Consider the following 17,122-nt stretch of genomic DNA (forward strand, 5'->3'; position numbering starts at 1 on the left):
GTTTTTGCTGTGCGCTAAGGCCCTTTTTATCACAACAGGTAAAAAGCCCGAAAAAAGAAATAGCCATGCGGTAAGTTTGCACTTACCTCATGGCCAATTCAGGGAGCACTATTGAGGTGGCGGTAAGGGCTCCCACGCTAACCCAGCAGTAACTGGACTGCACGTGGTGCTGCCCAGTTACTGCTGGATAACCCCCTATAGTAATGTATATATTTTTGGAATTTCCAGTAGCAGTGGAAATGCCATTCACCGGAGGCTGCATTAGACCTGTGGTAGTTCCAATTTCCCCATAGTTTGGAATCATCCATCTTATATCTTGCACTCACGTAATTCACGATCAGTTCCACAATCTACTGCTGGCCTGCTTTTAGCCACCAGAATTGAACTCTTTCATTTACAGGTGCTGAGAATATAGTCAAGTTTGGTTTTGGTGCTCTCCAGGTATACAACCGTCATTTTGATTGAATGAAAAATGTATTTGCGATGAAGAAATTATTGGCTACACAAAAATGAATACGCTGATTTCTTGGATCTTATGAGTTAAGAATCAGAAATGAAGCAAGTACATTACCTTCCTTTCCCTTTCCAACTTTGGCATTTTAGTCTCCACCTACCGGTAACACATCATTGTCTATTTCAGCTTGAACGTGATCATAAAACTGTTCCACCTTTTCTTCGGTTGTATCAGTCATTGGTGCATAACCTTGAATCATAGTCATGTTGAAGGGTTGTCCATGCAATCTGATTGACCTAATATGATCATCACAGCATTGTGTCTGATTACTATCCTGGCAAACATTTCTTCTTTGATTTTCATGTCCTGAGTAGTAAATCATATGTCTTATGTCTTTCTGAACAAAAGTGTCTAATTCCTGTCCACCTCAATTCACTGATGCCTAGAATTCCAGGCAATCCATTTCATTTTTGTCTTCTTCAGCTTGTCTTGGTTCATAGTTCGTACATTCCAGGTTCCAATCATACATTTATCTTTGCAGCTTTCTTCTTCACCATGCTTTGCTCTGGCCATGTCATAAAAAAACAATGGTATTTTGAAAGATCCTTGGCTCTTCCTCAGTAATTTGTTTACCTTAGAGGCCCATCTTTCAGCTCTATAGCATTCTTTTCTATTTGTCTACATGTTTTTGTTGGTAAAACACAGCAGTGTTTCCCAAGTCTAGACCTGGAGTACCCCTTGCCAGTCAGGTTTTCAGGATATCCACAATGAACAATCATGAACTTGATTTGCATACACTGCCTTCATTATATGCAGATCTCTTTCATGCATATTCAATGTGGATATACTGAAAACCTGACTGGCAAGGGGGGTACTCGAAGACCAGACTTGTGAAACACTGATATACAGGAATGGTTTACTATGCCTTCTGTGTAGTGTGAGTTAAAACTATATTGTTGCTACCCAATATCGGGGTGGTATGACTTGGTCTGGCACCTCTGTTTGAACCTGTCTGCCATGGGAAGCCCCATCAGGAGTTGTAACTCCAGACAACATAGCTTCAAGCTTCACTGATGCACACAAACCCCTCCCCACAAAAAGGCGCACACCTTGAGGGGTACAGATTTTTAGATAATCCCCCACACATACACACACACCCTAATATAGTCCAGACTCTTATCTCAGAACTCACCCACTCCTGGACAGAATCATCAGATATGAAAAACAAATCACCCTGCTGCCCACATTTGCATCAACACCCCTTGGACACTGCAGGGTAGTTCATCTCATTGGAGTCAGGTACCAACAGTACATAAGCTTTATACCCATTCTCTACTCGTTTAACTGAAAATGAAAATCTTCAAAATATTCTTAAATATTTATCTGATCCCATTCTTTTTTGTCCAGTGGAAAACTCAGATCCTTTTCCCATTCCATCAAATGATGGAATTTGGTCTCTCTCTTCTCATTTAATAAGGTATATACAGTAATTCCAACAGTAGGCCCTTTGTTCCCCTTCACACAGCTCGTTTGATAAGGGCCTATTTCAGATTTCCCCTAATTTATCTGCATATCACTTAGAGGCATATTTTCAAAGCACTTTGGGAGGCTAAGTTCCATAGGTTTCTATGGAACTTTGGGAGGCTAAGTGCTTTGAAAATAAGCCTCATAGTGACACAGTTGCAAATAAGGGAAGAAACTATTGTGATCTAATGTACATTGTTCCTGTAAACTTGCAAACTTCTATACTGTACTCAGCATATCCAGACCTGACATTTTGGGTGGGCCCAGAGTCAACATAGGTGGGCACTAGGTATCTCTCTCTCTCCTGAAGGTTTGAATTTTGAACTCACCTGAAGATAAACCTCCTGAGGAGGGACTGGTACAGTTCTTTATATTGAAGCTAAACCTACCCAAGTGGCAACAGGAAGTTGCAGCAGAGGGAAGGCCTCCAGGCTGACCAGAGGCAACCTAGCTTCATTGCTGAGAGTGAGGGGGGTAGGTGTCAGACTGGAGGTTGCGGGAGAAAGAGGGGAAGAGAAGGAGAAATGCTGAAATTTAATGCAGTTTTTTATTCAGGCACCAGTGGAGGGACTGAGAGTGGTGCATAAGGAAATAAACAGCATCTGATTGTCCACCAGACTTGGGTGGTCTTGTGCTACACCCCAATTGTACTTCCATTCTAAAGCTCACCTAAGGTTGATAGACTCCTACCCTCTCAATTTCTAGTAAGATTAGCCCTGGTGGGAATACCCTATTGTAATGAATACATGATGCATGAAAATACCTTTCCATTTCCCCTAACATCTTTCTTTGCCTTCCTCATAATTTGAAGTATGCCTTACAAACGGGTTCTGCAACTTTGGGAGCCCCCACTACCTCACCTGTAAGGACCTAAAGATAATAAGGTCTACCAACCCTAGTCTGTTGTTCAGTATGGACTTACTGCATCACAGCGGTCTTCTGCCACTCCTGCACACAACTGAGCAGTCAGGAAGTTCTTCTGGAGATTAAAGATCCCCAACTGCTTTGGGTGGAAAAGTACTAATCTAGCCATCCTTTGAAGTCTATGCCTCCAAATGATTCACAACAGACTTGTATGGGGGATCTTAAAAGTCTGAACTGGAATATCTATGGGTAGCGTTCGAAAAAGGTAACTCAGCCTTGGAAGAACCACCATTTTCTTTTTTTATTATTATTTATTTATTGACATTTATTTTAACATTACAAGATTAACTTGCAAGTTGCAATACAGAGAAAATCAAACTATAGAAAACTATACATTCATAGATTTTTGTACGCTCTCTTTCTTAGACCACATATTAAAGAAAAAAGGGGGGGAGGAGTATTATTAGATGAGGAGATCAAAATTTAGAGGTAAGAATAGAAACAATAAAGAAAATGGCTAGCCTGAATTTTCCATTTTATTCAGTTACTTATCAGTTAACATTCATACATAGAGTCTATTTGGCCACTCTTTTCATCTCTAAAAAGGTTTGAAGTTGTTCTGGCTCAAAAAATACATATTTGTTACCCAAGAATCTTATAAGGCATTTACACGGATATGCTAATAAAAATGTTGCTCCTAATGCCTTAGTCTCTTCCCTGAGAGCTAGAAACATTTTTCTTCTATCTTGTGTTATCTGGGTATATCCATATTCTGGAACCACAAAAAATCTTTGATGAGTTCTTGAAGTATAGCTTCAGTACTGCATTTAAGTCCTGCTCAAATACAAACGATACAATTAAAGTTCGCCATATTTTAACTTCTAATATTGATTCTTCAAGCAAAGCAGAAATATCTTGACTTCCCAATTCAGGAACATTAACTGAAGGCAAACGCTCTGAAGCCTCAAGTCCCATTCCCGCTTGTAAAGATGGAGGATGGTAATAAACTTTATTTAATGGAAGAATAGCCGCGGAGGGATATTGAAGAATATCTATTAAGTATTTTTTAAAGAAATCAGTTGCATTCATTCCTTCCGTCATTGGGAAATTCAGAACTGTTAAATTTAAACATCTATTAAAGTTTTTTATTTGTTCAATTTTCCGAGATGTCATAAGTTTATCTTTAACCAAGGCTTCAGTAGTGGATCTTAAATTTGAAACCTCTAATTGCAATTGTGAGGCTTGGTTAAGTGATTCTTGTTTAATTTTGTCTATAGAGAATGTTAAAGCTTCAACTTTACTCACAAGGAGAGATGTATCTTGGGCCGCTTTAGTAACAGTTGTAGTCAATTCTTGTATCGCTCCCCAAATAGATTTTAATGTTGCCACCACGGGAGTCCTGTGCTCCTACGTTTGCCTCCTCTGCGGCCTGGGGTAGAGCACTGCCGGCCGAGGCTTCAAAGACACCAACTTCTGATTCCGCTAGGCCTTCCTCTAAACCCCTAAGTTTCCCCGCAGGACATGGTGGTGGATTAAGATCCGGTGGAGATAGAGATATTTCTGTCTCCAGTAGTGCCGTCGCTCCTCCATCGGCTCTAACAACAGGGCTCAACAATCCGGTATCTGATAGAAGACTTGTCGCATATCGATGGGATCAGCGACAAGGTTCTGGTCAGCGGCAGTTGACCTTTCACCATCCCTTTCCTCTTGGTATGCGGCATATGGTATGAAGTAACGTGAAAACTAAAAGGAATATCCTCAAACTTTCTCCAAACGAGAGTCACACAAGTCAGGCCGCCATCTTGACTCCTCCCCCCGCACCCTGTAGGATCAGAACCACCATTTTCAAGCAGGCTCTCCTGCCCAACCAGGAAAAAATACGTCTCTCCCATGTGTCCAAGTCTCTATCAGATCTCCAGAGCAAGGGGGTCATAATTTAGATTATACAATTTTGAAACACCAGCAGCTGGTTGCACCTACCAGGAACCTTATTCTAAACTTTGCCATCTAAAAGGAAATTCTGCCTAAGATGTTCCACTTGCTGTTCAGGGAGGGTAATAATCAAATTTTCAGACCTCCATGTTAGCTTTGAAGTCATTCACTTTCCCGAACTCCTTTAACTCCTAAGCTATAATTAGCAGTATCAAGAGGGGGAGTGCTCCACCAAGACCAAAATATCATCCGAAAAGGGATATTCTGTTCATTCCCCACTGTAATCCTCCTAACCTGATTAGCTATAATTTGTACTTCTAAAGGTTCTATACTGGGGGGGGGGGGGGGGGACCTGTGACCCGTGAGACCACGGGAAGTATATAATGTCATTAACCAAGGTGTTGGCGACTTTAAATGTATTTTACAAATATTTGCAGAATAACCACTCTAGCAATTTGTTTCCATCATTTTTACGGATTTGTTTTTCACAGGTGGTCTTTGGAGGTCTGTGCATTTCTGGTTCTGACATAGTAACATAACATAGTAGATGATGGCAGATAAAGACCTGTCTGGTCCATCCAGTCTGCCCAATAAGATAAAACTCATTACATATAGTATGAAGTGATACATTATATGTATATCTGATCTTGATTTATCCTTGCCATTTTTACATTACATAATGTGGCCGTTAGGCATAATACTGACATTCATGCAGTGCTCTATGTTTAAAAGTTGCCGTCCTCTGTTCTATACAAAGAACAAATAGTAGTGCGATAGAGGGCAGACATATCTTGTATCCTGCCTAAGTGAAAAGAACTCAGAATGCTCCCCACTAACCTTTACATAACCTCCTGGTCACTGTATAACACCTCCACCCACTTGAAAAAATTCTCACTACAGTCCATTCTTTGAAGTGCCCATTCCTACCCCCCCCCCCCCCAAAAAAAAAAATCAGTCACCTTTTGGCATCTACTCTTTAATACTACTACTACTACTATTTAACATTTCTAGAGCGCTACAAAGTGTACGCAGCGCTGTACAAACACAGAAGAAAGACAGTCCCTGCTCAAAGAGCTTACAATCTAATAGACAAAAAGTAAAGCATTTAAATTTAAAATATTTAAGCAGTCAAGCACAAGAGAACAGTCACAGAAGGACAGAAGATGTTGAAGGGTGGTCAGTGTGATTAGGTGTAACTCTGGTTGGAGTAGTGGGAGAAGGTGATAGAAGAATAGAAATGGGTGAGGTAAAGTAATGAGTGGGTTGATAGGGAGGTTATATAAGACATGTCACTCTAGGGGTGGGTGGGTAGAGGGGTAGGGTGGGTAGGATTAAGTCTAAAGCAGGAGAAGGTATTCTCTGCAGCCTATCTGTGAGATGGAAAATGCTCTCTGAAGCTGCTGCTATAAGTTGTTAGTTTTCTCTCCCTGAAAGAGATCCAAGCCACACCCACGAAGTTCAAACTGTCAGTGGGGAGGGTGAGGGGAGGAAATGGCAGTGCTTGATGAAAAAGAGAGCTCAGTTTGATAGGAGATATACTATAGGATGTCATTCTGAGGCCAGGCTAAGTCTAAAGCAGGAGAAGGTATTCTCTGCAGCCTATCTGTGAGATGGAAAATGCTCTCTGAAGCTGCTGCTATAAGTTGTTAGTTTTCTCTCCCTGAAAGAGATCCAAGCCACACCCACGAAGTTCAAACTGTCAGTGGGGACGGTGAGGGGAGGAAATGGCAGTGCTTGATGAAAAAGAGAGCTCAGTTTGATAGGAGATATACTATAGGATGTCATAATAGCAAAGAAGGGGCCCCCCTCCCTTTTAGCCCACCATCTAAAAATTCAATACTTTTCTAATGTTATCCACTACCTGTCAGCCTGGAATATATCCAGATTAATCATAGTAACATAGTAGATGACGGCAGAAAAAGACCTGCATGGTCCATCCAGTCTGCCCAAGACAAACTCATATGTGTATACCTTACCTTGAATTTGTACCTGTCCTTTTCAGGGCACAGACCATATAAGTCTGCCCAGCAGTATTTCCCGCCTCCCAACCACCTACTTAAATAAGCCTCTCTATAATAATCATCAATATTTCCACTAAAATCTTCACTAGCAACTTGACATCCAAGTTTAAAATTGAGATCTGGCAGTAGGAGCGGTACTGTTTGTTATTATTTAACAGTGTAGAATTAACTGCTGATAGGTCTGATAAGAATGGACTTTACTATTATCATTGCAGTTCTATTTCCTTTTAATTTTATTATATATTTTGAGTATTGTAAACTGCTTTGATATTTGTATTACTTAAAAGCGGTAAAACAAATTTAATAAATTATAAACTATAGAGTTGGGTCTTTTCCCTCCTTATGTATCACTGAAATACCTGCCACTTTTGCTTCCCTCTGCAAATCTTTAAAAAAAAAGTGACACTGGTGGCTTTACTAGAGAACATGCTGTAAAACCATCAAACCCTAGTGCTTTTTCGTTCTTCAAGAATTTAATAGCCCAGAACACTTCTGTCTCTGACATGTTAGGATCTAGGCCCTCTCTTTCTTCCAGTGTTAATCAGCATTAGGGTCTCCCCTAGATAATTCTAGATTCTCATTTTATACAGTCTTACAAAACTGGGCAAATCAACTCCGTATTTTAGAAGGATCTAACAACTCGTCCTATCTCTAAGTTTTAAAAATATTAACTGTCGTTCCACGTACCATCTATCTGTGGGTTCATGCTACCTGCCTTACTTTCATCATAGCATAACGTATGTCATCATTCATCAAAGCTGTTAAATTACCCCTGGGTATTTTGGGGTCTTTGATGGCAGATGTAGCGTATCCTGCCTTTCCCATGACGCTATTGCAGACTTCAGTTCCTCCTGCATCTTGAGCCTCTCACTTTTTTCGCTCAATCCTCACATCACAATTTTCCCCTTACAGTTGCCTTAAATTCTCCACACCATTGCAGAACTAACCTCTTCCATATCAGTGAAGGAAAATTCTTTTAAATATCTGCTTAGATATGATTTAGTATCATCTCATCACCAAAGACTACCATTTAGTTTCCAGAATCACTGCCCAGCCCGTCTGTCTGACTACCAACCACAGTGAGGTGTGATCGGACCAGGCGATGGATTCAAATCCCATCCCCACCCTCCACATTGGGCACTAAGATCCTGTCTATCAATAGCAGAGAAGTTTTCTTGTGCCTATATCCAAATGTATGAGATCTTTGTGAGGCCATTCTCCAATTCCATAACTGTAGGAACTTCTTTTACTGTGGGGTGCCCTAGTACAAGGAAAAGGAAGGACTTTGTTTGCTGTAGCTCAGTGAGATCCCAGTTCTGGCACATTGCATAGCTGACAGGTTGCTATGTAGTAAGGTATCATATAGCTGTATTTCTCAGTCCAGCTGATCAATTCTGGCTTTTTTTTTGGGGGGGGGGGCAAACACAGTCCAAATAAATATGGCTATTATAAAAGCCGCAACTAACACCACCAAGCCTGTATTAATGTGAGCATAGGAAAAGAATTTGTGTGCTTAAGGTTTTATCGCTTAAGATAGTGGAAAGCAATCTTGAAGTGTTGTATACATAGGACATATGTTTAGTAAGCTATCAGAAACACAAGTTCCATGTGAACATAACTCATTCTGAGATAGGTGTAGTGATTAGTTGAGGCTGGAGTGGTTTTATCTTATTTTCAATTTAGTCTCTTGAGAAGCTGCCCAGGGGAGGGATTAACCAACTGGCTTTCTCTTGATTAAAAAAAGTACTGGGGCCCCCTGCCTGTGCTGTTTGCCCAGAGATATACTTGCTGCCTAGTCTTAACCCTGTCACGCCTCAGGGGTGGGGAGCACTTTTGAGAACTTGGAAGGTCTGGGAATCTAACTTTAGCCATTATTCATTTCCTGCTTCCCTAGCACTGATTGCCTGGCCAGTTTTGACTCTCCAGTTTATAGTACTATTTGAGTTTGGTTTTGGCTTCGCCTTTACCCTTTTCCCTAAAGTCATCTCTGGTTGGTGGTTTTTAGCTGCCAGCAGTTCTGTGCTTTTATTCAGGATCTGCGTGCTGGGTCTACTCCAGGAGCTGAGGTGGCCACCTTGGCTTTTTGGACGAGATGGGTTGGGTTGTGATGTTCTTATTCGTAATCTTTATTTTATGGATGTTATGTTATATTGTAACCCGCTTAGATAATGCAGGCTATAAATGTGATAAATAAAATACTGCCCTGCTATCCAGCCACCATTGGGAGTATAATTATATGACCATTGCCAAAGCAGGGCAGATTAAACTGTCTGCTAGAAAAGAGAATCATACCTGAAGAAAAGTGAAATTTTAGGTTTAAACAAAATAAAAAAAACTAGTTTTGAGTTTTCTTTTTCTATTTTAAATGTGTTCTTTTACAGAGAATAAGTACAGCGAGTGGGGATGGCCGGCATTACTGCTACCCGCACTTCACATGTGCAGTGGACACAGAAAATATCCGAAGGGTGTTCAATGACTGTCGAGACATCATTCAGAGAATGCACCTTCGCCAGTATGAACTCTTGTGATTGGCATCACCTGGAGCCTGTAGTTTTAAACCCTTTACTACTTTTATTTCCCCCAGCCTCGGTTATCTCTCTGTCTCTCTCACTCACTTGCCCTCTTTAGCAAGCCCCCACACAGGGTGGAAGGAGCTCATAGGGAAGTACATGTCTGCCTTTCAAACTGCTTACTCTGATATATTTTTTAAAACCCTGCATCTCTGTTTTGGTTTGCAGCCAGACTTTAGTGCATTCTTGCTTTGGTCTATATACGTGTGCTTTATTTTGATATGCCACTTCTTTGCCATTCCACTAAGCCTTTGGCTACCTCTGCCTCCCTACGTTTTAAATGAACAATAACCCGCTTCTCTTATTTTTTCTTGTTTTCCCAGCGGGTTATGGTTAATGTAGTCTTGGACCTGGCCATTTGATGGCAGCATGTTCAGACCTATCCCTGTGTGGGGCTGTTTTTATTTATTTATTTTTTTAAACAACACTGAAGAGTACTTGATGGGAGAGAAAAAGTAAAAGAATAATGCACTTTGTATCAGGTTATTAAAAAATACTGATAAGGAAGTATATACACAATGTAGCAGCACCACAATATTTATTGCTCCGTCACAGTTTTTAAGCAATTGCCGAGTTGCAGGTCAACAGACAGAAAGAGACCTGCTCTTTTAAGCTGTTCCTGGAACAGGAAGTAGATGATGAGAGGCATAGCAAAAAGATAAGCAATTTGAACTGCAGCTGTTTTGAGCCTGTGGCATCTCAGCAGGAAAGAAAAAAAAACAACCTCCCTCCATCACTAATGGTATTTTTAATCTGTCCACAAATGACCATTTTAGCATAGGTCATTTATGGACATTAGTCATTTCTATATAAATATATATATATACAATTTTTGGGGGGGAGTGCAAGGGGTTATTTTGGTTTTGTTTGGTTTAACTGCTGGTTTATTATACTGTACAGACTGTAAAATGTAATATTATTTTGTACAACTTTATTGAAAAAAATACTTGTAGAAGATCTTTGTGCCTTGATTATGGCTGTACCTGTAAAATGAGCTAAGATGTAAGTATGTTTTTGATTGCGCTGTACAGCTTGATGTCAACCTTACCTGCAGCAGTGACTGGAGGTAGGGACTTTATCGGTAGAAGTTAGGGGTGTATTCCTGGTTTTACACACACACTCATTATAGAATTCTTAGTTTAAAAAAATATAAATTATGCAAACGAACCACTTACCTTTACAAGTGAGGCCCTAGAGTAAGCAAATGTTGCAGCAACCTGCCTTTGACTTATTTTTATGTTTGTCATACACAGCTTTAAAACTTCTAAATCCATTCAGTTGTCCAAATGTGCAGCTTGCTGTTATTTCAGGAGGAACCAAGGGTTTGTTCTGATTTTTTTGTGTTTGTTTGTTTGGAAAATTAGGTGGGGGGGGGGGGCTTTTTTAAAGTAATCCTTGGGTCCTTTGTAGTGCTTCCCATGTGCACAGAGGCATGGTGTGGACATGCGAGGGACCTATCAGACCAAGATTCTCTCTCTCTCTCTCTCTCTTTATTCCCAACAGCAGCTTTCCATGTGCAAGTAATTAGCAAAAAAAGAGAAAACAAAATAACAAAACAAACAAAAAAAAAAGATATTAAAAAAAAAAAACCTGTATGGCCTAACAGAATTACAAGATGGCGATTTATTTCTCTTTTGATAAAGAGATGCATTAGCAAATTGTTTATTTTAAATATTGTAGAATCAAGATGTTTGAATATTTCTCAGACTTGAATAATTTATGCAAATGAACATTCTCAAAACACATTGTGGTACAATACACACACACATATTATATATACACACACCTAGATACATTTTTAAAAAATCACGAAGAGCTGCAGCAATAAGGCATGCCCTTTGTAGTTACTACTACACTCATTGCTTTATATTTTATACATATAAGCTGTTTTATGTCTCTGTGGCTATATACTTTTCTTGTGTCCATGATAACCTATACAAATGTTGGGAGGAAAAAAGAATTACACCTGCAATAACAGAAATTCAGAAAAGCATTTAGGCCCATTACTTCACATAGACTTGGTTCCGTCAGTGTTTAAGCAAAAAAAAAAAAAAAAGGTGTCGAGAGAGTGCACAAATTATTGTTTGGGATCTTTTAACGCATCTCTCTCTCCCTGATTTTTTTTATTATTATAATTATTTTTTTGTGCAGGCCCAATTTGTATTTTTTCACGCCTTTATTTATAAACCTGGCCCCTTTCTGCCTGAAGCATAATGGTGAGGTGGGTAAGGAAGAATGGCCCCCATTTGTTGGTCAGGAAGTAAGATTAATAGGAATGAGACAAGCATCCTTCCAGTTTCAAAAACAGGGATTTTTTTGTGTGTATGACATTTTTTTTAATTTAAGAGATCTTTTACCTTGGGATGAGTGGGGGATAGTTTTTATTGAGTTCTTCATTTCTCTGTTGTGCTGTATGGTCTGTTAACTTGCTTTCTTTCCTCCCTCCCTTCAGGAAAAAAAGCTTGTAAAATTACAGAGCTGTTCCCTATTTCCAATAGAGAATGGGACAATGAAAGGGAAGGGCAAAGTTATGTACAAAATGTTTATTTCTGATTTGCTATTTCCATCACACAATATTAAAGAAGCATTAATAAATAATTTCAGTGCATAAAACATACGAACAAACCTACACAAAGACAATTTTTAGCAGTGGTAATTTTCTTAAAAATAAAACAACAGAGGTACCTTGTCAGTGGTGGCTTCCACCTACCACTCCTACTGCAATGGGGAGAAAGAAACAAGTTAAAAAAGGTTCTGGGTCAGTGACCCAGCAGAAAATCACCACCTGATATTTAGCCTCTGTTTCCAGAAGATTCAGAATGCTATCCAGGCAGTACAGCTTCTGCATAGTCTGTAGTCATACTGTCTGCTTAATTCAAGTACCTAAACACATCTTATAGACTAGCTGTTGTCATTGATAGCTGAAACACAGCACCTTAGAAATCAAAATCTGTACCTACTGAGATGCTAAAAAATAATGCTTAACCTGACCTCTCGGAAGCATGACCTGCCTGGAACACAGCCAGGCATATAGGATGGGAGAAGGCTTTTAGCTTATGCTGTGTAAATGATAAATGTAACAGTTTCTAAGATGAACAAGTGGCAAGGCTATAAGTACATTTTTTAAAAGTTCTTTCCTTAACTTTTAGGAGTCACATATTGTACAGGTACTGCCTTTAATAAAATTCATTTGTTAAAAATGCACTGGTCTATTCTAGCAAACAGAGTAATCCTATTCAACTAAGACATGTTCACTTTTGTTTTGTTCGCTGTAGTTTTCAAAGGCATTCTCCTCTTCTGCCATTAGTTAGTCCCTGATATGCATAAAATATAGGGCATAATCAAGACTAATACTGCAGTGGAACTCATCAGCAGATGCACTATTTGATGTTTGCTTGTTTTCCATGTTGGTATCTTGGTCCCCTTCAGTGGTGTGCTGGAGCCATTTTCTTCCGATTTACGAGCCGGTTGTTAAAAAGCGCGAGCCGGCTCTCGTCCCTCCCTCCGGATCCAGTCCCTCACCGACCTAATGCTGAGGAGTCACCCTTGTCCTTCGAATTCTTCGGGGCAGGCAGTCTTGCCTGCCCGCTGCCAGCGCTGACTCTCCCCTGCTGCCGGTTCGCTCTTAAAAAATAGCCGAGAATTCTGCTGAAGTCTTGGAGGCCACCCTTGTAAGTCTCAGCGGCCATTTTGAAGCGCGATCCGGCGGCGGGGGAGAGTCAGCGCTGGCAGCGGGCAGGCAAGACTGCCTGCCCCGAAGAATTCGAAGGACAAGGCAGGATGACTCAGAGTCAGGTCGGTGAGGGACCAGATCCGGAGGGAGGGAGGAGAATTAGCTGAACAACTCGGGAGGGGGTGGCAGGGGAGAGAAGGGAGTTGCTGGGCATGGGTGGATGGAGGGGAGAGGAGGGTCGCTGGGTATGGGTGGATGGAGAGGAGGGGAGAGAGAAGAAATGCTGGACATGGATGGAGGGGAGGGAAGAGTGAGGAAGGAGATGAGATAAGGGAAAAGGAAGAGAGGAGAAAAACTGCACATGGATGAATAGGCAGAAGCTGAGGACCAGAAATGAAGGAGGAGGAAAGGAAATAAATAAATGGAAAGGGAGCCCTGGAAACGGAGTTAAGAGGACAGATAGCAGCAGAATCGGATACTGGGCCAGCATGATCAGAAAAACAGTCATCAGACAACAAAAGGTAGAAAAAAATCATTTTATTTTCATTATAGTGTTTGGAATATGTTCACTTTGAGAATCAGGTGCTCAACATTAAAAGTTTATATTTATTTACTTATTTATGGCATTTTATCGCACATTAAACATGAATTAGATTGGAACCTAGGATCATTTAATTTTTTTTTCCTGGAGTAATGCATTGCCACCCCCCCCCCCCCCCCCCCAGGCTCTCTCCCCGGCTATAGCCAGCTCTGCAATTTGGGGGGGGCGCAGAGGGGACTGGGGAGAGAGCCTGTTGTTAAACATTTACCAGCACACCACTGGTCCCCTTACACACACAACTGCACCATCCTTCATATCTGCTTATGTTTATTAACCAGCTGACCAATGGGAAAAAGCAGGGTGAGACAGCAAACCATTGTCAACACCAGCAGCAGAGCACCTGCAACAATGTACATGTAAATCACTGTATCCTCAACGGGAAGAAAACACTTAGCGAGAGTAAAATCTGTTGTTGTTAAGCTGGCCTATAGAGATTAAAAAGAAAAAAAAATGTCAAGAGGACAATTTCAGGAAGCCATTTCATTCAGAAACAGCAGCAAACATTCAGTCATTTCAGCATGTTATCTGTTCCTTTACTAAGACCCAGGTATGGTCTGGTGCTGCTAACAGAAGTGACTGAACAGCTTTTTACACATCCCCTTTCCCATTGCTTGCTGCAGTGTACCATAAAAACAAAGTGGGTAGCTAAGGACCTGCTATACTCACTGGCAGCCTATGGGGAAGACAGGGTAATAATGAGCGCTCTGTGTAACATCCAAGGAGGTTTGATAACAGGAGATGGCATGATGTCACAAGGCTGAAGCCGGTCTCCACCCAAGGAGCTTTTTAATTCTTCCCAATGCAGCAGCATCTGCTGCCATCTTGGTACACCTAAAACAATGAAATTGATAGATTGACAAGCTCCACCTACTGGCTTTAGCCCACATAATGGGCCAGATAGACTCATGCCATCTCCTGTTATCTAACATCTGCCACCCTTGTGACTGGCAAAAGGTTGCTGAGGCTATAAAAGGAACATGAAAATGAGAAAGGGTGGAGAAGCAGCAGATAAGGAGCTGGGCAGTGTTAATTAGCAGCAGAATGAGGAAAGAAGTGAATTACTGACAAAGTAGCCAATGAACCTTGATGTTCATGGCTTGAACAACAGAACAGGCAGAGACTTGAGCATCAGAGTCTCCCTGTAATGTATTGTAAAAGTTACTAATGATATTTAACAAGCAGCAGAAGAAAGATACAGAGCAAACTGTACAATGTAGATATGGGTTTGAGCAGGTTTTCACACATCCAGTCTTCATGCCCCCAACAAGGTTTGGGAGGGAGAGTTTATGATAATCACAATAAAAATTAATGATATAGATTTGCATATGTTTGGTGTTTGCTTATTATAATTATCCCATAAACCAGATCTGTTGTGAGGGCCACAAGAACCAGCTGGTGAAAATTTATATATGCTGTTTTCTTCGTACTAGCAGTTAAGTTCCTCTGTCATAAGCAGTGGCGTTCCTAGGGGGGCTGGCACCCGGGGGCAGATCGTCGATTCGCCCCGCCCACCCACCCCCCCACGGTGAAAGGCCCCCCCGCCGGGTGCACGCCGCCGGGGGGGGGGGGGGGGGGGTGCCGCGCGCGCCTGTCCTCCATTGTTCCATGCTTCCTCTCTGCCCCGGAACAGGAAGTAACCTGTTCCGGGGCAGAGAAGAAGCATGGAACAGAGGGCAGGCGCGCGTGGCACCCCCCCCCCCCCCCCGGCGGCGTGCACCCGGGGCGGACCACCCCCACCTAGGAACGCCACTGGTCATAAGCACGAGATACAAGCATAGAAGAAGAAGTGCAGTGGGTAATAAAGGTTTGACCCAGATGAGTGTGCTCTGCCTGTATGCAATGCTGGGTTAGTACAGTAGGCAGATGCAGTGGAGCATGTTATGAAAACTGTTTGAGCTGGTTTTTATTATTGCTATTTAAAGTTTTAGCTCATTGCACAGAATATATTTCTGTTAGCAATGGCAGGTGATCGAGCTCCACAAACCTATTGGAACGCTGAAAGATCTATCCAGGTTTGGTCCACAAGTTACAATGTACTGTGCTACAGAACTTGCTTTGGGACTCGCTGCTCAGTAACCTGTGAAACATTATCTCAGGATAACTGAAAAGGCCAAGAGGCTGCAATAGGATGCAAGAGCTAAGCTAGAGTCAACTGTACTACCCAAGGTATAGAAATCCAACTAAGATGAATGCACAGCAATCTGAATTCAAACTGGGATGAGGCAAGATAGCAACATTGTTTACTTGGCAAATGCTAATTAAAATAAATCAAATGATGACAGTTTTTTTTTTCTTAAAAAGATAGTTCTACTATAATATATCATGTAGTGTATTATTACCTACATGAACATTAAGATTTTTAAATTATGATTAAAATAAAATATGTAAATTTACCATGATGAAACTAGGATTGTTTCTGTTTCTCCAACTGAAGGATGGGACGCTGATCTCTGGGACCATTTTGTTGTGCAACACTTCACAGGCACTATGGGTATGACCACTCAGAATTAACCTGGGACGCAGCCACCACAGTAACTAGTTTAAAAGAAGAGCACACAGGATGTGTTTTTTTTTTTTAATTCTGTTTCATGCAGCACACTTAAAACTGGTCATTTTTCTTCAAGCCAACTGACTAAATGTGAGCACTGTATAGATTTAATTTTCAAATGCCTTGGTTAACCTTAAAGCCCATTAGGTATCTGATAGTTCAGGTGATGAAATTTCACTGCTGGAGACCAAAAGGGGCACATTAACTATAGAAATTAACTTGTTGCTGAAGTATGATTCCTCAGCCACAGGCATTTCTTCAGGAACAGTAGGCCTTATTATTTAAAGGTTATGCTTCTAAATTACAAGCGTAAACTACTTTGGAGCATAGTTTAGGCACATAATTTAGGAGCATAATCTTTATAGAATAAGGCCCTGTTTGTGTAAACGATTTTTATTCAGGCATATAGGAAATAACAGGAATTAAATCCATAAAGAATACGAGCTTGTTCTGAGTATTCATGCATTCCCATAAGTAAGAAACCAAAACTGTGACCTCAGTTTTTAACACTGAAAGTGTCCAGCCCATTAACTTCCTTTATCCCATCCTTACTATAAGGCTTGTCACCATGATCAAACATTACAATTAACCAGAGGAGTGGTCTCTTATCCTCCTCTGGCAACAGTCTTAGATTGCCATCATCTAAAATATAAAATCATTTATAGCCCTATAGAAATCCCCAGTATTAAACACCTAGCCTCCCCCCCCCCCCCCAAAACAAAGCATAATACCTGTAGTATGCGTGACATGACCCGCCCCCCCCAACACACACACACACACATCTTTTAAATAAATTGGGTTAATTAGAACAAATTAAGGACAAGACTTGTGGCTTTCTGAGATAGAGATTGGATATAGATGTCCCAAACTGCCCAAAAAATGTTTTTCACTTGAGAGAAAATTTAGATTGCCTTTGCTTCAACAGCATGAGCCCA

General features: G+C 41.0%; 2 protein-coding genes across 3 annotated transcripts in view; one reads left to right on the forward strand and one right to left on the reverse strand.

Annotated features, from left to right (window-relative positions):
• The window catches only part of GNAL (G protein subunit alpha L), a 616,946-nt gene extending 604,379 nt beyond the window's left edge, over positions 1-12,567 (forward strand). For both annotated transcript variants that reach the window (XM_030212259.1, XM_030212268.1), the window contains exon 12: positions 9,177-12,567. In XM_030212259.1, coding sequence (XP_030068119.1) covers positions 9,177-9,323 — 147 coding nt within the window. In that variant the 3' untranslated portion in view covers positions 9,324-12,567. The remainder of the gene's footprint in view (positions 1-9,176) is intronic.
• A 1,227-nt stretch (positions 12,568-13,794) lies between these two features.
• Positions 13,795-17,122, reverse strand: part of MPPE1 (metallophosphoesterase 1) — a 71,038-nt gene continuing 67,710 nt past the window's right edge. The window contains exons 8-9 of the mRNA XM_030212281.1: positions 16,034-16,174; positions 13,795-14,064 (exon numbers count right to left, since the gene is read on the reverse strand). Coding sequence (XP_030068141.1) covers positions 13,891-14,064; positions 16,034-16,174 — 315 coding nt within the window. The 3' untranslated portion in view covers positions 13,795-13,890. The remainder of the gene's footprint in view (positions 14,065-16,033; positions 16,175-17,122) is intronic.

The sequence above is a fragment of the Microcaecilia unicolor genome, chromosome 1, assembly GCF_901765095.1.
Source record: "Microcaecilia unicolor chromosome 1, aMicUni1.1, whole genome shotgun sequence".
Taxonomy (NCBI): Eukaryota; Metazoa; Chordata; class Amphibia; order Gymnophiona; family Siphonopidae; genus Microcaecilia; species Microcaecilia unicolor.